The 20,281-nt window shown below is 43.3% G+C and overlaps 1 protein-coding gene across 2 annotated transcripts in view; it reads right to left on the bottom strand.

Moving 5' to 3' along the window:
- Positions 1–19,900, bottom strand: part of LOC141049051 (anaphase-promoting complex subunit 1-like) — a 272,962-nt gene extending 253,062 nt beyond the window's left edge. The window contains exons 1-3 of one of the 2 annotated variants that reach the window (XM_073545167.1): positions 19,372–19,900; positions 4,860–5,021; positions 2,825–2,876 (exon numbers count right to left, since the gene is read on the bottom strand). In XM_073545167.1, the coding sequence (XP_073401268.1) occupies positions 2,825–2,876; positions 4,860–5,021; positions 19,372–19,584 (427 nt within the window). In that variant the 5' untranslated portion in view covers positions 19,585–19,900. The remainder of the gene's footprint in view (positions 1–2,824; positions 2,877–4,859; positions 5,022–19,371) is intronic. The other variant, XM_073545166.1, reaches the window with a different exon arrangement.
- Between the last annotated feature and the right edge of the window lie 381 nt (positions 19,901–20,281).

The following is a 20,281-nucleotide window of genomic DNA, read 5'->3' as shown; positions in this document are numbered from 1 at the left end:
CAGCAGCATAACACCCATGGTCTGTGTCCCCCAATGAGGGGAAGGAGAAAAATGGTTTTGTAAATTTTGTTGGAAAAATGAGAAATCGCTGGTCAACTTTTAACCCTTATAACTGATTCTGATGTAAAGTTGACATGTGGGAAATGTTTATTATTTTGTCTGACATCCCTCTCTGATTAAAGGGTACAAAAATTAAAAGTTTGAGAATTGCAAAATTTTCAAAATTTTTGCCAAACTTCCGTTTTTCATAAATAAACGCAAATTATAGCAAAGAAATTTTACCACTATGAAGTACAAAATGTCACGAAAAAAAAACGATCTCAGAATCAGCGGGATCCGTTGAAGCGTTCCAGAGCTATAACTTCATAAAGTGACAGTGGTCAGAATTGTAAAAATTATATACATGAATTAAGGTGCACTGCAATGTATAAACAAAACTAACTATATGTGCGGAGGTACCACATCAGGTAGAAATGATGCTGAAGAGTATTTTGAGTGTGCACATAACTGCAGGTAGTCTTTCCTCTCTCTCTCTTCAGAATTGTAAAAATTGACTTGGTCATTAAGTACCCAATTGGCTCTGTCACTAAGGAGTTAATACGGCACATGCTGCTTATTCTGTTTCTTCTTTCAAATTGCAACATGTAAGTTGAATAACAATGTTTTATTATTGGATTACTTTGCACCATGTATTAAAAAATCCTGAGGATATAACGTTTGTACATTTCTATTTATTTCTGAAGATATTGTACAGTCTATGAAAAAAATGAAGGGGTGCTGTTGTGAGTTCATTTTCTGGTCTACAAGTTGTGAGTTCACCAGAGGGAGCCTGGAAGGAGGTAACAGGAGGTAGTGAGGCTGATTTAATCAGTGGTGATCTGCCACCTGATAAGGAGGATGACAATTGGACCTCAGGAATCTCAGACTGGATTAAGACAGCCGACGCCCTATACTGGTGCTGGTGATTCCTTCTGGCTTGTCAGGTCTTGGTTCTCAGTTCTGTTCCAGTCAGCTCAAGCTAAGTTTTTCTGCTAATGTTCACACTTGATTTTGTTGGTCTATTCAGTTTTTTGTGGCTGTGCTGAATTTCCACTCTTATTTATCTGTATTTGCCAATTTGCTTTTTGTCCCTTATTAGACTGGCCTCTTTTTGCTCTGTCTCAGAATATTTCAGAGTGCTGATATAGTGGGAGAAGTCGTGACTTCAGGGTTAATTTTGTTATCAGAAGTGTTGGACATTATTTTTGTAGGGTTTTTGGCAGATTGCAGACAGTGTCTTTCCTTTCCTATCTAGTTAGTTTGGGCCCCATCGTTTGTTCAGCCTATTTTCCTGCCTGTGTTTGTGTTTTCATCTTGTTTCACCGTCAATACATGTGTGGGGGCTGTCTATTCCTTTGGGGTCTGCTCTGGGGCAGTTAGTTTTGCCCTTTTCTTGCTTTAGGCTTATTTAGTCCTCCGGCTGTGACGAAGCGTCTAGGTTCATCGTAGGAACGCTCCACGGCTGCTGCTAGTTGTGTGGTTAGGATCAGGGATCTGCAATCTGCATAGTTACCAACCTCTCTGGTTTTCTGTGACTTAGCTTGTTTTGTTTTTTCCTCCTCGGTGACCCATTCATAACAGGGTGCCAACAATGATGAGCAACACTGTACATGAACATATAACCCAAGTGCAGCTCTGAATAGACCAGAGCTCTTAGGGAATATTCACATGAAGCAGATTTGTAGCAGAAATGTCTTTATGAGGAAGAGACAAACCATTCAGATGTCAATAAAGGGAAACACCTGCGCTTGTTCAGACTCCAAGAGTAAGGCCAGGATCACACATGCGAGAAACACGGTCGAGTCTCGCATGTTAATACCCGGCACTGCCGCCAGCACTCGGGAGCGGAGCATGCGACCTCATGTATTACTATGCGGCTGCACGCTCCGCTCCTGAGTGCCGGGTATTAACATGCAAGACTCGACCGTGTTTCTCGCATGTGTGATCCCGGCCTAATACCAAAATCAGCAAAGTGACAAAAATACACCCCTGGTCGTGTAAACAGATAAAAAACCTGAACAAAGAAATATAAATATGAGACTGCGCTAAATGGAAATATACAGCATGTGATGTATACTTACATTTAGCGCAGTGTCATATTTATAACCCATTCAGATGATTGTAACACATTTTCCCTGAGACATTTCTGAAACAATCTGTGTTGTGGAAACATCTGCTGCACTAGAATCGAGTGAATATATAACCCAGGCATCGTGCTATGTAGTCAACGACAGCACCCTGAACAGAAGAAATAAAAAAAACTGCTGGTGTCCACGGTATTAAAATAAGGCCTTTTTTGTTAAAAATAAAACAAAAAAAACTTTTAATTGTTATCTATACTACACAAAACAGAAGAACGTCAGAAATTATTTTACTGAAACGGTAGCAGACGCTTGGAACACAATTCTGAAAGATAGACAATAGTGATGGGCGAACGTGGTCGGATAAAAAATTACTCAAGCATGCTCCAGGGCTAACAGTGTCTTCGGCGTGCTTGAAAAATATGTTTGAGACCCCACAGCTGCATGTCTCGTGCCTGTTCAACAGCTGCAACACATACAGGGATTGCCTGTTGGTTAGGAAATCCCTGTATGTGTTGCGGTTGTGTTGCGGGGACTCGAACATATTATTTGAGCACGCCAAAGACAGTCGATTAGCACTGGAGCATGCTTGGATAACACATTATCTGATCACGTTCACTCATCACTAATAGACAACACTTTAAACAAGAAGAGCTAACACACATGCACTACATCAATATTTATGGTTTTGTGCTATAACTTACATTCTTCATTTTCTGATTTATTACCAATTACAGTAAAGTCACACCAGAGAGCCTGCAAGAAAAATAAAAATTAGGTACAACATGTGAAAATTGTTTAAAAGGAATTTTCCCTTCCAGTAAATCCATGTTCCACAACTGCAGTTTGATTTAAAAAAAAAAAAAAAAAAAAAAAAATCACCTTCCCATTAGCCAGCGCTGAGTTTCCACTGCTGCTCCCAATATCTGCTATTGTCTTGAGCACGGACATCATGTCAATAGCACTGCGACCAGTGAGCTCAGCGGGTCAGACCAAACAGACAGCACCAGCCGGTAAAGCTCGCTGATCGGCCACAGCACTATGGATGTGACGTCAGTGCAGAAACTCAGATGAACCCAGAAAGAGTGAGTACAGTAAAGTTGTGTGTTTAAAATATGCAAATAGTTATATCTCAATTAGGAAGTGTCTACAACAGGCAGGTTACTCATATGGATACATAATGACAGAACTGACCTCACTGTAGAGTGATTACAAGCTGCCTAAACACAAAAGACAAATGTGCTTACTGACATCTGACTATTTGTTAAAATTAGATTTTGTGACTATCGGTATACATTTTTTTTCACATTTATCAGACGGTGATCTCCACCGCTCTTCTATTCATTTGTAGCAAACCGCACCCTAATAGGACAATTAACTGCTTCCCTCTGTGGAGTTGCCCTAATTCCAGTGCTGGTCACGTGCCTATTTGGATCATTTGACCATGGTATTTAATAGTTCAGTAAACTAGGGCTGTAATATCCCTGATGAAAGAAGCCATTAGCTCCCGAAACGCGTTGGACTAGGACCGTACATAGCTACCCTCTATCTACCTGACCACAGATACGGGAGTGACATCACTACCCCAAATTAGAAGCAGTACTTTACCGCTCAGGTTAACCGGCAGTGATTCCCCACACGCTTGCCACCGGCCGGGGCAGCGCCTGTTTATTATAATCACTGTCTAAAAACAGCCCTTCAACGTATTCTGAATCTTGTACGTGGTGTCTTGCCACCTCACCACACATCCAGCTTTCCATTCATCTGACCGCGAGCACTGCACCCAGCTTTCCCAGTAGCCATCACATTCAGCTTTCCAGGCATCTGACCGCGAGCACTGTACCCAGCTTTCCAAATATCAATCTCATTAAACTTTCCAGGCATCTGACCGCAAGCATTGCACCCAGCAATACAAAGCAATACCATCAGTATAACTTTGTATGTGGCATCTTTGATACATTTTATTGTTACATCCATTTGTACTCTATTTTGACACCACATCTCTGGTGAAAGCAACTGCCCCCTTTTTACATCGAGTGGCCGCACGTTTAATACCATGGACGTATGCAGACCTTGAACAATTGTATGGGCACAATTTTATGTATTTATTATTGGTTTTGAGCGCCGTTTGGCTTCTTTATTTATAGTTTTTATTTTAGTATTCCTTGACAACAGGTGGTAGCTGTCAATCAAACAAGGCGGCTAAAACTAAATTTTAGTGTCGAGCGCCAGTGGGTTTCTGTTTATTGAGCTGCTTCTTACTCCGATACCAAAGGGTTTTTAATGTTGCTAAAATTGGCATCAGATTTAAAAGATTTCAACTTTTGGATCAGTTTTAAATTTTAGCATTAACGAATAAAAACAAAAAATATCCCACAAATCAACCAAAGTAAAAACAGAACATACACCAGATTTACTTATGGAAAGTAGATGTAGTTATAGCCCTCAAATTCAGACATCTAAGGCTAGGTTCACACTAATGTTTGGCATGGCAATTTTCTGTTCCGATAAATGAACTTCTCCAGGAAATGCAGTCTTATGATGTATACAAATGGTGTCAGATGGACCCCCATTCATCACTAGTTTACATTTAGAAGACCACCATTTCAACAGAAAATAAAGGAGCAGTATGTCACAGACTCCTAATAGAAACTCCAATGCAAGTGTGAGAGCCTAGCCTTGACTCTCCGATCAATAACATTTTTACACAAAGCTAGATACAATATCACTGTAACATACCTGGACGACTGGGCTGTCAACTGTAAAAGCTTTATACACTGCAGATGCATGCATTTTACTCCCTTTGCTCCAAATGACCATGTTCCCAGCAACATAAAGCTCTTCATCATACTCCACATCTTCACTAGGGTCACCAACACCTTTCCTTAATTGCCAGTTTTCCTGGGGACCAGAGAAAAGAAGAATAAACTGAAGACAGAAAGCTAAAATCAAAATCAGCAGTACTTCACCAGCATACACAATGCAGAAAATTACAGTGTGCATAAAGGGATTGCCCAGGACTGGATGACCTAATCTTGGAAAGATCATGTGTGTTATCCAGCGAATTTTATGCAAAATCTTTCGGCCATTACAAGAACATACCATGATGTAATATGCCTTGATTCAATCATTATATATAGAGGTTATGGTTGTTCAGTATTTATGAGCGAACGTCCTCGGGTAACGTGTTATACGAGTATCTTGGGCGTGCTCGAATATTATGTTTGAGTCCCTGTGGCTGCATGTTTTGCAGCTGTTAGGCAATCCTAACAGCTGCATAACATGGAGCCACAGGGACTCAAATATATTATTCGATCACGCCCAAGATACTCGTATAAGCGCAGTGATGAGGCTTAGTGGTTAGCACTGCAGCTTTGCAGCGCTGGGGTCTTGTGTTCAAATCCAATCAAAGACAATATCTGCAAGGAGTTTGAATAATCTCCCAGTGTTTGCGTGGATTTCCTCAAGATTCTCCGATTTTCTCCCACACTCCAACGATATACTGATAGGGAATGTAGATTTTGAGCCCCATTGGGGACAGCGAAGATAATGTCTGTAAAGCACTATGGAATTAATGGCGCTATATAAGTGAGTAAAATAAACAATCACACGAGCATGCTTAGACAACACATTATCCGAGCACGTTCGTTCAGTATTTGTTGTCCTTTGCTGATATCTGCGGTGACCTCAATGAGCTCAGCACTGCACCGTGAGACTTCTTCCTCACAGTGATAGTGGTGATCTGACTCAGATCACCGCAGTTCATTGGTCCAGCTGGGACTTACGGCAACTCCAACAATGCCACCACTGGTCAACCAATGTTGTGCTCGCAGCAGCGTATTCTCCAGTGGTTTTCAGCCTGGACGGTCGCATCTTGGCACCTTCTAGGTTGAAATCTATATATATTATATAGCTGGTATATAGCTCATTCAACTACTGCATAGATCCTGCATGTCTCCAGTCACTTCTATTCCATGTCATCAAGCATATGTAATGACATATAGCTCATTCATCTTACTCTGCTTGTCCCTTATTGCTGTGAGGTCATGTAACTTTCTCAAAGAGGTTTATGATCCATGTAGGCCTGCAAACTTGTTTATATGTCACTACATTTATTGTTTCCTGCTGTCTTAACTTAGTTGATTGATTGCTAACGAGGTAAAATAGTGATAGATCTACGAGCTAGCCTCCTATATATAGCTTGTGGACAAATTTATGTAGGGGTAGCATTTATGTATATTTATTCTAAGTACATTTTTCAAAGTACCTTGCAGTTATAAATGGCAATTAGAGAGTGCAAGAGACAGGTAAGTCATTTAAACAAGCCTATTCCCAGTACATTTTTAGATTGCAACAAGTATTCACCATATGCATCGGTATAATTTATATCCTAACTGCTGCACTCACTCACATCCGCCGTCTTTGCATTAACTCTTTACACTCCATCCATATCGGCCCCTCAGTCCTCTCCCATGACTAGCACTCATGCTCTTTTCACATTGATAAATTGCACAGATACATTCAGCCCCTCCATCCAACATAAGAGACACTTGCACAAATCACTTAACCATCTTCTCCCTCTTTCTATCCTCCTTCTCCTAGTCGCAGGAGATATCTCTCCCAACCCCGGCCCCTCATGTTATAGCAAGTCAAACCCCCCAACTGCTACACTCAGAAACCCCTCAAATCTCATTAATATTCTCTGCATGCCTTCTATCTTAATTGTGCCCTTTGGAATGCTCACTCAGTGTGTAATAAACTATCCTTCATCCATGACTTCTTCCTTTCTGATTCTTTTAACCTTCTGACTCTTAGTGAAACCTGGATCCAGCAGTTAGACACCACTGATGCTGCTGCTCTGTCATACAGTGGACTACACTTCTCTTATACCCCAAGATTGGACAACACAGCAGGTGGAGGTGTTGGTCTGATCCTATCACCCAAATGTACCTTTCAGGTTATCCCTAAAGTATCCTCACTTGTTTTCCCTTCTTTTGAGGTAAATGCTGCCAGACTCTACATCCCCTTCTTCCTAGTGAGCGGCGGTGGTGTATCATCCTACGGGTCCCTTTCATCAGTTCCTGGATCACTTTGCCACCTGGTTTCCACATTTTCTCTCCTGTGACATTCCCACCCTCATCATCGGAGACTTCAACATCCCCATTGCTTTTCCCCTCTCCCCATCTGCTACTCACCTTTTATCTCTAACCATATTCTTCGGCCTTTCGCAGCTAACTCTCCTACGCATGAAGACGGAAACTCCCTCGACTTGGTCTTCTCCCGGCTTTAAACAGTGTATGATTTTACAAACTCCCCTCTCCCGCTCTCTGACCACAACCCTCTTTCATTCTCTATCAAGAACTGCCATCTCGCTCAGGTCACCCCTACTTTCCACACTTATAGAAACATACAGGCCATTAAACCCAGAAACTTATGAAGAACTTGCAGTCATCATTGGCCTCAATCTCCTCCCTCTCATGTCCTGACTCTGCACTGAAGCATTATAACGAAACACTGCAAAGTGCCCTGGATGAAGTTGCACCTCCTAAACAGAGAACAACTCAGCACAAATGGAGACAACCCTGGCACACACTGCAAACACGTTTCCTACAGCAGTGCTCCAGGTGCGCTGAATGTCTGTGGAGAAAATCCCAACCTAACCGAAGATTTCATCCATTATAAGTTTATGTTTAAAGCATACAACACTGCCCTTCACCTCTCCAAACAAACCTATTTCAACACCCTCATCATCTCACTAACCAATGACCCGAAACATCTGACATTTTTCATCCCCTACTCAACCCAAGAGTGCAGGCCCCAACCACGGATCTCCACGCTGACGACCTGGCCAATTACTTAAAAGAAAAAATTGACAATATCTGACAGGAAATTTTCTCCCAATCCCCTCATACCCTGCACTGTCCTCCCTCCCCCACTGCATCTAGCTCACACTAATTTTGAACCCGTCACAGAAGACGAAATGATCAGGCTCCTTGCATCTTCATGCCCTTGAATCAGTGACCCTATACCGTCACATCTCCTCCAGTCTCTTTCCACTGCTGTTACCACTTACCTAACAAAAATATTCAACCTCTCTCTCCAGGTATCTTTCCCTCCTCTTTTAAGCATGCAATCATACATCCATTACATATAAAAAAAAAAAAAAAATCTCCTTGTATACTGCCCCTATGGGACAAACAATCAGTAGATTTGGCTTCCAGTACCATCTCTATACTGATGACACTCAATTATACATTTCCTCTCCTGACATCATGCCTGTATTACTACAAAGCACCAGTGACTGTCTTACTGCTGTCTCCAACATCATGATCTTCCCCTATCTGAAGATGAACCTGTCAAAAACTGAACTCCTTGTGTTTCCTCCCTCTACTAACCTACCTGCGTCCGTCATTGCCATTTCCATGTGTGGTTCTACCATTACTCCCCAGCAACATGCACTGTTGTGAATTCACTTTCTGGCCTACCTCTGGTTACTGGTGAAGGTAGTGGAGATGGTTATATTGACAGAGGGGTCGCGAGTTCTCTTTCCGGGCTCTCTCTGGTGGTTACAGGAGGTAATGGAGCTGATCTAATTAACAGAGGCCTGCCACCTGATAATGAGGACGACGACTGGACATTGGGAGTTTGTGTGGATTTAAGACAGCCGACTCCCTCCTTCCCTGCTGGTGATTTTTTCCTGCCTCCTGAGGTCTTAGTTTCCAGCTCAGTCCCTGCATGCTCAAGCTAAGTGTTCTTTTGCTATTGTTCACATTTGATTTGGTTTTGTCTATTTCAGTTTTGTGTGGTCAGCCAGCCCCGGCTGGGGCTGTGCTGAATTTCCATCCTTATGTTACCGTTTGTGCCAGTTTGTTTTTGTCCCTTATTAGATTGGTATATTCTGGAAGCAGAGCAAAGAGAGGCCAGAGTGGGTGAAGTCTAGCGACTTCAGTATTTTTTCTATCAGACGTGTGGGGCATTTTTTGCAGGGTTTTTTGCGTGAATGCAGACAGTGTCTTTCCTTTCCTGTCCTGTCTAGTTAGTTTAGGCCCCATCGTTTGCTGAGCCTATTTTCCTACCTGTGTTTGTGTTTTCATCTTGTCTCACCGACAATATATGCTTGGGGGTCTGCTCTGGGGAAGTTTAGACTTCTCCTTTCTTGCTTTAGGCTTATTTAGTTCTCCGTCTGTGTCGAAGCGTCTAGAATCATCGTAGGTACGCTCCACGGCTGCTGCTAGTTGCGTGGATAGGATCAGGGGTCTGCAATCCTCTTCGTTACCAACCTCTCTGGTTTTCTGTGGCTTAGCTTGGCCTTGCTTTCCTCCTCGGTGCCCCAATCATAATGCCCGCTGTCTTGGGGTCATACTTGATTCAGCGCTGTCACTCACTCCCCACATCCGATCACTGGCTCGCTCTTGTTATCTGCCCCTCAAAAACAATTCTAGAATTCAACCCTCTTACTTTCGACTCTGCAAAAATTCTGTTTCTCTTATTCATTCTCGTCTGGATTATTGTAACTCTCTACTAATCGGTCTCCCTCTTACCAAATTCTCCTCCCTCCAATGTGTCTTGAATGCTGCAGCTAGGATCATATTCTTCAGCAACCGTTACACCGATGCCTCTACCTTGTACCAGTCATTACACTGGTTATCCATCCACTCCAGAATCCAGTACAAAACTTATCACCCTCACCCACAAAGCACTCCACAGCTCAGCACCACCCTACATCTCCTTCCTCGTCTCAAGTCTACCACCCTACCCGTGCCCTCCGTTCTGCTAATGACCTGAGGTTAACATCTTCAATAATCAGAACATCCACTCCCGTCTTCAAGACCATGTGTTGCGCCAATTTTTTGGAATGCACTACCCAGGTTAATTCGATTAATTCCCAATACCCACAGTTTTAGACGTGCCCCAAAAATGCATTTCTGCAGACTGGCCAACCACCTCAACAAATTAATCTAATTATATCTGTGTTGCCCATTCAAAATTTTTACCATAACCAGGTTCCTCGCATCATGTTCTCACACGCTTTATGTGTTTAATAGCCCTCTGTGTCTGTACTGTTCATTTTCAGGCCGATAACCGATTCATGCAGCATTACATGAACACCAGATTTCTTACACTATGGTTGGTCTGAACAATGAAAGCAATTACCAGCCACCTTTAATGGTTCCTGTTTTGATCTATGTGTTTGTTGTTATGCTGTGATGTCTATTGTCTGTCTATTGTCTGTACGAGTCCCCGCTAAAAAGTAAAGTAGTGCAGAATATGTTGGCTCTATAGAAATAAATTATTATTAATAATACTACAATAAATAATAATAATAATAATAATAATAATCTAATAGATGCACCTTTTCTGGGCAGAGCTGTGGGATGCTATTTTTAGGCTGGGGGCAATGTCAATGGCCCCTTACCACCCTGAGAATACCAGCCCCCAGATGTCTGTGTTAGCTTGGCTGGTTGTCAAAAATGGGGGGGGCCCCCACATCATTTGTTATATTATTTAAATAAAAAAAAAAAAAAAAAAAAAAAGAAGTGTGGGTCTCCTCTATTCTTGATAACCAGCCTTGCTAAAGCTGACAGGTAAAGGTTGCAGCCCACAGCTGTCAGTTTTGCCTGGCTAGCTATCAAAAATACGCTTTTATTTATTTATAGTACAGGCGTCAGGTGATGAATACTCCCACCAGCCGCCTCCATCTCTCACTGTTATCAGCAACAGCAGGCATAGGTTGATGAAAGTAATAGTCCCATCTCCCGTTACTTGTGACCGGAAGTAACATTTCAGCTTCGGACGGGTGAAGGATATTGATGTTTTTGTTTGTTTACAGGGGACAATGCCTGCAGGGGATTAGGTGTTAATGGGAGTATAATGTGATTTTTTTTTATTTTAGTCTTAATTTTACATCGAATACCTCAAAAAAAAAAAACAAAAAAAAAAAAAGCACGGACCGCACCTCCAAAAATCATGACTTGATCTAATGCCGCTAGGCAAAAATTTATAACTGAACATGAGGATCTTAGTTTAACATTCTGATCAGAGTGTGTGATGCCCACTGCCACATCACGGCAAACCTCATAGTGGGTTCTACCGCCCTAACGGAGCAAAGCTGTACGCCGACCACCACAGTGGCAATGCACCAGCAGAGCAGACGGACTGGGATCTTCCAGACTGCTCCGCCAGCACAAAACCACAGCAACAATGGCCACCACACAGCACCAACACCAAATGAAAGGAGTTCCCATTGCTCCCAGAGTGGAGCTGTGCGCTGACCACCGCCATAGCGGCAGGGCAGATGGCCTGGTGTCTCACATCACCCATGCTGCAAGACAGCGAGGTCAGGAGACCCCGAACCATCACCTGGTGAAATCACAATGTGGTATACTACCGGAGGCCATCTTTTGACAGTCACTATGCAGTATATTACCAGCGCGCACCTGGTGACAGTCACTATGCAGTATATTACCAGCGCGCACCTGGTGACAGTCACTATGCAGTATATTACCAGCGCGCACCTGGTGACAGTCACTATGCAGTATATTACCAGCGCGCACCTGGTGACAGTCACTATGCAGTATATTACCAGCGCGCACCTGGTGACAGTCACTATGCAGTATATTACCAGCGCGCACCTGGTGACAGTCACTATGCAGTATATTACCAGCGCGCACCTGGTGACAGTCACTATGCAGTATATTACCAGCGCGCACCTGGTGACAGTCACTATGCAGTATATTACCTGCGCGCACCTGGTGACAGTCACTATGCAGTATATTACCAGCGCGCACCTGGTGACAGTCACTATGCAGTATATTACCAGCGCGCACCTGGTGACAGTCACTATGCAGTATATTACCAGCGCGCACCTGGTGACAGTCACTATGCAGTATATTACCAGCGCGCACCTGGTGACAGTCACTATGCAGTATACTACCCGGTACGCACCTGGTGACAGTCACTATGCAGTACACTCCCAGCGCGCACCTGGTCAGTCACTATGCAGTATACTACTGGCGCGCACCTGGTGAGTCACTATGCAATATACTACCGGCGCGCACCTGGTGACAGTCACTATGCAATATACTACCGGCGCGCACCTGGTGACAGTCACTATGCAATATACTACCGGCGCGCACCTGGTGACAGTCACTATGCAATATGTGACAAAAAAAAAAGAACAAAGCGACCAGCCTATGAATAGGGAACACCACATGTATGAGTAAAAAATGTATGAAGTTTATTGAATACATCCAACACAGACATGGAATAACACAGACTCCATAAAAACATTTAAAAACATGTGGAAAAGTGGTAAGTCAAATCATGAAATAATGATATGATAAACCTCCCACATCAACAGACCCCACAGACAATGTATAAATGAGCACTATAAAGTGTCTAATGAGGAACAGTCTCTAAAACAAACAAATGAAAAAGGGCATTAAACATGAAAAATCAAAATGCCTAACTGGTTTGGAAAGAGAACTATTCCCAGCACCATGAATATATTAAGCACATATGAAACCCCTGAACTGGCATCTATGTACTCACTGATGTAGTTAATGAGCACACACTCCTGTGGACTGCATATAACAAAAAAAAAAAAAAAAATGAGCAGATGAATACAAGAATGGAAAAATATAAAAAGCCCATATGGGACAGTAGTACTAATGCCCTTGCACCTCTAATAAGGTCGTTGCAGACATACAGACCACAAATGGCAGAGACAATGAAGGCAGAAAAGGTCAAATAAACCAAAGCTCCATAATATGCCAGTGCATATGAAAAATAAAGTGCCTGGTGCTTCTGTGGGATGAGTGTGCGGGGGGAGCGAACCCCACGCGTATCGCCACCAGAAAGTGGCTTTCTCAAGGGAGAAATAAAGCGCTGTAACCATGAATGTGTTGGTCATATAAATACCCTAAATACAGGTGAAGTATAATGAGATGAGAACCTTACCAACATAGGGCGGCGAGAGATGCATGTGGCCGGGGCCATCTTGTCAGTGTTACGACGTTTAGCAATAAAGTTCTTTGAAACAAACCTCACTGAAATAATGCGGCCGGGTAATATTGCAACCACGGCCATATTGTCAATGAAAACCGCTGACAATAAAGATAAATGAACAAGCCGCGCATGCGCAGAGGCGAATTTGCTGAAGTGAGGCCACAAAACGCTAATAGAAAACTAAACAATATTTATATGGCATCTATATATAAACAGATAAATAATAACAAATGCTATGCGCTTGTACAGATGTCCAAATACTGCATATGCGAAAATAAACGACATATGCACCACAGACGCCACCACAAATATATCAAAAGATGGATGCTGAATATTACACAAATGAGTCTAAAGAAAAATAGATAATCAATTATGATTGATTATAAATAAAACTTTTCATGCAAAATAAGCGATGTTTTTATTTGTTTTAACCCTGTTTTGTTATATGCACATATATGAATTGCGACCCAAAATGCCAGAAAAGTGTATTTAGTAGTCTACAAGGGAATTGTTTAGTTGTATAGCAATGGCACATCGATGTGTAAACATCCAGTCAAAAAACGCCTCTAAAACGCATGTGTAGAATTCAACACATGTGAACACGAGCCTATTTGGATAATACATTTGCACCCAGAAGAATAGATAATCGTATGCTAACTTTTTTTGGGTTGGTGGGAGGAGACACAGGTGCGCCCCCTGTCCATTTTTCGAACCAGCGTTTATCGTTGGTTCAGGTACATTGATGATGTCCTAATTTTTTGGACTGGTTCATTGGAGGATTGTCATCATTTTGTAGAGCAGCTTAACATTAATCCATTCAATATTTCTTTGACAGCTTCTTTTTCAAATGAGACTGTGGATTTCTTGGATTTGATAATCATGAAAATTGATAATGCCATTCAGACCAAGCTTTTCCGGAAGGCCACTGAAACAAACAGCTTGTTACACTTTTCCAGTTTTCATCCTCAACATTTGCGTAACAACATACCTAAGGGACAATTCTTGCGGGTAAGACGCAATTGTACTACTGACTCGGATTTCCGAGAAGGAGCTAGAGATCTTACCAATCGGTTTGTAGAAAGGGGCTATCCACGCAAAGTAATTTCTCAGGCATATCAGAGAGCATTGATCAATGAGAGGTCTGTATTGCGTCAACCTAAATCTCGAAATTCCCCCTGTACTATCAATTTGATCACCCCTTATAACAACCAGTGGCGTGAGATTTATCAAATATAAGGCTGTGTGCACACGCTGCGGATTATGTGCGGATTCATCCGCGCGGATTTTGTAAAATCCGCAGGTGAAACCGCAGGTTAAAATACCTGCGGTTTTACCTGCGGATTGCTCTGCGGTTTTGCCCTGCGGTTTGCCATCTCCTCAATGGAGGAGATGGCAAACCGCAGGGGAATCCGCAGAAAGAATTGACATGTCAATTCTTTCTGCGGATTGAAAACCGCAGATATTCCGCGCGGAAAATTCCGCACCGTCTGCATTGCGGTTTTTGATTCCCATAGGGAATCATGGTACTGTACACCGCAGCAAAAACTGCTGCGGGTCCGCAGCGGCCAAAACCGCTGCGGAACCGCAGCAAAATCCGCAGCGTGTGCACACAGCCTTAGATAGGCATTGGGGAATCCTACTGAATGAAACTAAATTAAAACCTTTTCTTTCTGATAGACCAAAAATAATAGCCAAAAAGGCTAAGAATTTGAAGGATCATTTAACTACCAGCCATTTCCAACGACCAACAACAAGGATTGGTACTGGACATCGTCTATCAGGTTCGTTTCCTTGCGGTGGATGTACCATTTGTCCATTTATGATTGCTTCTGATACCATTACACTCCCTATTTTTCCAGGCACAATCCAATTGAGGCACTATTCCAATTGCAAATCTCGAAATGTGATTTATTTACTTGTTTCCATTTCCAACGACCAACAACAAGGATTGGTACTGGACATCGTCTATCAGGTTCGTTTCCTTGCGGTGGATGTACCATTTGTCCATTTATGATTGCTTCTGATACCATTACACTCCCTATTTTTCCAGGCACAATCCAATTGAGGCACTATTCCAATTGCAAATCTCGAAATGTGATTTATTTACTTGTTTGCCAGTGTCCTAAAATCTACGTAGGCCAAACCAGTCAAGAACTCAGACGTAGAGTGCAACAGCACATCTCAAACAAGAACAAGGCCAAAATGGATCGTGAGAAGGGTAAGCCTATCACCTCTGTGGCGAGCCATTTCTTGGATCATCATGGGGGCAGGCATCAGGGTTTACGGGTTTTAGTAGTGGATCAAATACAGAGCAATATTCGTGGTGGGAATCCAACAAAAGAACTGCTCCGTAGAGAGTCGCGCTGGATTTATAATCTAAAAAGCATGGCACCACAGGGACTAAATGAAGAGCTTTTATTCTCCGGCTTTTATGGATAATTTTGGATGTTTATACTTCTCTTTCCTTGTATTCCAGGTGACCATTTGGGGTCCTGGCCTGTTCCAAGGATTATTGTTCCAGGACTTTTGATAACCTTTAATTGGAATAGTATAAAATCGACCTAGCAAATCTCCACTTTCTTCTTTTGTAAAAAGATTCATGGACTCTTCGAGGCGGACTATTTCATCATCTTTTTTTTTTGCCTGTGGTGCTTCTTTTTGAGGGTTTTCCTTGAAGTTGCCTTTTTGAAGTCATTTGCTGTTAATTGTTGACCTTATATTCTTGGTCCACATGTCAAGTCAGTTGACTAACTATTCATAGTATCACTCTATGGTCCTATCTTTTTGACCACACCAGTGTGGATATACTAGTATTTTTTTTTTTTTTTTTCTTTTTATATTCTGGCTGGTTATGTCTTGGCTGCAAACTGTTTATTTGTTAATATCTTTCAGTCAGTTGACCATTATATCTAGCTATTCACAGCACCATCCTTTAGCCAGTTGACTACTATATCCAGTCATTCATAGCACTACAGCTTGCGTGTTATTTGTGATTACAGCAGAGCATGTTTATGTGAAATACAAGTCAATGGTCCTATGTCCATTCTTATGGACTATGATTGTGTACAAGTGTTTTGCGTGTTGATTTTCTGCAAAACAATTAATGTTTATTCAGGGCATATGGACTTACGCTAAAATCAATGTATTCATGAATTATTTGATAGTTTTTTTTGGTTTTTTTTCCCCCCTTTCTGACATTATGGGTTGCAATTTATATATGTGTATATAACACAAGTTTAAAACAAATAAAAACATTGCTTATTCTGCATGAAAAGTTTTATTCATAATGAATTATAACTGATTATCTATTTTTCTTCTGGCCGGAAATGTATTTTTCAAATAGGCTCGTGTTCACATGTGTTGAATTCCATACATGCATCTTAGAGGCTTTTTTTGACTGGATGTTTACATATCAATGTGCCATTGCTATACAACAAAACAAGTCCTTTGTAGACTACTAAATACACTTTTCTGGCATTATGGGTTTCAATTTATATATGTGCATATAACAAAACAGGGTTAAAACAAATAAAAACATTGCTTATTTTGCATGAAAAGTTTTATTTATAATAAATCATAATTGATTATCTATTTTTCTTTAGACTCATTTGTGTAATATTCAGCATCCATCTTTTGATATATTTGTGGTGGCGTCTGTGGTGCATATGTCGTTTATTTTCGCATATGCAGTATTTGGACATCTGTACAAGCGCATAGCATTTGTTATTATTTATCTGTTTATATATAGATGCCATATAAATATTGTTTAGTTTTCTATTAGCGTTTTGTGGCCTCACTTCAGCAAATTCGCCTCTGCGCATGCGCGGCTTGTTCATTTATCTTTATTGTCAGCGGTTTTCATTGACAAAATGGCCGTGGTTGCAATATTACCCGGCCGCTTTATTTCAGTGAGGTTTGTTTCAAAGAACTTTATTGCTAAACGTCGTAACACTGACAAGACGGCCCCGGCCACATGCATCTCTCGCCGCCCTATGTTGGTAAGGTTCTCATCTCATTATACTTCACCTGTATTTAGGGTATTTATATGACCAACACATTCATGGTTACAGCGCTTTATTTCTCCCTTGAGAAAGCCACTTTCTGGTGGCGATACGCGTGGGGTTTGCTCCCCCCGCACACTCATCCCACAGAAGCACCAGGCACTTTATTTTTCATATGCACTGGCATATTATGGAGCTTTGGTTTATTTGACCTTTTCTGCCTTCATTGTCTCTGCCATTTGTGGTCTGTATGTCTGCAACGACCTTATTAGAGGTGCAAGGGCATTAGTACTACTGTCCCATATGGGCTCTTTATATTTTTCCATTCTTGTATTCATCTGCTCATTTTTTTTTTTTTTTTTTGTTATATGCAGTCCACAGGATTGTGTGCTCATTAACTACATCAGTGAGTACATAGATGCCAGTTCAGGGGTTTCATATGTGCTTAATATATTCATGGTGCTGGGAATAGTTCTCTTTCCAAACCAGTTAGGCATTTTGATTTTTCATGTTTAATGCCCTTTTTCATTTGTTTGTTTTAGAGACTGTTCCTCATTAGACACTTTATAGTGCTCATTTATACATTGTCTGTGGGGTCTGTTGATGTGGGAGGTTTATCATATCATTATTTCATGATTTGACTTACCACTTTTCCACATGTTTTTAAATGTTTTTATGGAGTCTGTGTTATTCCATGTCTGTGTTGGATGTATTCAATAAACTTCATACATTTTTTACTCATACATGTGGTGTTCCCTATTCATAGGCTGGTCGCTTTGGTTTTTTTTGTTTTGTTTTTTTTGTCACATATTTTTGACTAGTCTTTGGTGAACCCCTCTTTCCAGTGGTGCCCTCCATTTTTGTTCACAGTCACTAGGCAGTATACTACCGGCGCGCACCTGGTGACAGTCACTAGGCAGTATACTACCGGCGCGCACCTGGTGACAGTCACTATGCAATATACTACTACTACGGCGCGCACCTGGTGACAGTCACTAGGCAGTATACTACTACGGCGCGCACCTGGTGACAGTCACTAGGCAGTATACTACTACGGCGCGCACCTGGTGACAGTCACTAGGCAGTATACTACTACGGCGCGCACCTGGTGACAGTCACTAGGCAGTATACTACTACGGCGCGCACCTGGTGACAGTCACTAGGCAGTATACTACTACCGGCGCGCACCTGGTGACAGTCACTAGGCAGTATACTACTACCGGCGCGCACCTGGTGACAGTCACTAGGCAGTATACTACTACCGGCGCGCACCTGGTGACAGTCACTAGGCAGTATACTACTATGGCGCGCACCTGGTGACAGTCACTAGGCAGTATACTACTACGGCGCGCACCTGGTGACAGTCACTAGGCAGTATACTACTACCGGCGTGCACCTGGTGACAGTCACTAGGCAGTATACTACTATGGCGCGCACCTGGTGACAGTCACTAGGCAGTATACTACTATGGCGCGCACCTGGTGACAGTCACTAGGCAGTATACTACTATGGCGTGCACCTGGTGACAGTCACTAGGCAGTATACTACTATGGCGCGCACCTGGTGACAGTCACTAGGCAGTATACTACTACGGCGTGCACCTGGTGACAGTCACTAGGCAGTATACTACTACTACGGCGCGCACCTGGTGACAGTCACTAGGCAGTATACTACTACTACGGCGCGCACCTGGTGACAGTCACTAGGCAGTATACTACTACCGGCGCGCACCTGGTGACAGTCACTAGGCAGTATACTACTACCGGTGCGCACCTGGTGACAGTCACTAGGCAGTATACTACTACCGGTGCGCACCTGGTGACAGTCACTAGGCAGTATACTGCTACCGGCGCGCACCTGGTGACAGTCACTAGGCAGTATACTACTACCGGCGCGCACCTGGTGACAGTCACTAGGCAGTATACTACTACGGCGCGCACCTGGTGACAGTCACTAGGCAGTATACTACCACGGCGTGCACCTGGTGACAGTCACTATGTGGTACATTACCAGACTGTGCCTGGTGACAGTCACTACATGGCACGTTACCGTAGGGGGGCATCTAGTGACAGTCACTACGTGGCACATTACCGGCAGGCACCTGTGACAATCAATACGTGGTACATTACCGGTGGGGGGCACATGGTAACAGTCACTACGTGGTACACTCCCAGCGGGTACATGATGACTCACGATCACCCTGACTCCCACCACCCACGCCGCTCCCCTCACACCCAGAGTACCTTGCTCTTGTCGTGGATCGTCACGTCCCGCAGGGATCCCACCAGTCCCGCCGCCCCGTCCGAGGACCAGAGCTCGGTGGCCGGCTGCAGCTGCCGGAGCTGGAGGTTCAGGGCATTAGGATGCTGCTTGCTGTGGTCTCGGCCAGAAGGTACAAACTCCTGCAAATCCCCTGCTGCAATCATTGTCTGCCTCTCTTCATAGATGTGCGACATGGGGTCCCAATATCCACATTATTTCTACAAGAGGGGGAAACCGTCACGGGAGACCAGCACGGCACACTGCTCACAACGGTGGCTGGAGGAATTTGGCGGAGAAGCACCGAGCTGTCACCGGGCAAACACCGCGACACTAGCAGCACCGCGATTTACGATTGTGCTCAGTCCAGCCGCATTACACACGGCTCCTGTGAAAGTGCCACAGAGAACAGCCGCAACCCGTGCTACCGGCTGCTGAGCCCAGACACGGGAATGGAGCTAACCCGCCAAGTGTGAGGAGATGGAGCAGTCACGTGCTTCTCAGCAGTCACGTGACATTTCTTAGCACTTTCCGTTACGTGGTGTGCGCCCCCTGCAGACCGGAGGTGTAGTGTGCGCGCCAATACACTACAGTCAGCTATTGTAGAGACCGGGCGCCAACGTGTGGGGAAGTTGCTGTATGGCAGGGCTGCTACATGGGGGGAAGTGAGGTTATGTGCTGGAGTGTAGGAACAAGAGGTGGTGCTGGGAGCCCCGGAGTGTAATGTGGGAGGACTGGTGCTGGGGGCCCCAGAGTATAAATAGGGGGACTGGTGCTGGGGGCCTAGATGTGTAATGGGGGACTGGTGCTGGGGGCTCCGGAGTTTAAAAAGGGACAGGTGCTTGGGGCCCTGGAGTGTAATGGGGGGATATATGCTGGGGGCCCTGGAGTGTA

This window comes from Dendrobates tinctorius, unplaced genomic scaffold (assembly GCF_039654945.1).
Source record: "Dendrobates tinctorius isolate UK_male_01 unplaced genomic scaffold, ASM3965494v1 ptg000140l, whole genome shotgun sequence".
Classification (NCBI taxonomy): Eukaryota; Metazoa; Chordata; class Amphibia; order Anura; family Dendrobatidae; genus Dendrobates; species Dendrobates tinctorius.
The sequence above is the reverse complement of the archived record's forward strand: the minus strand, read 5'-3'. Positions and strand labels throughout refer to the sequence as shown.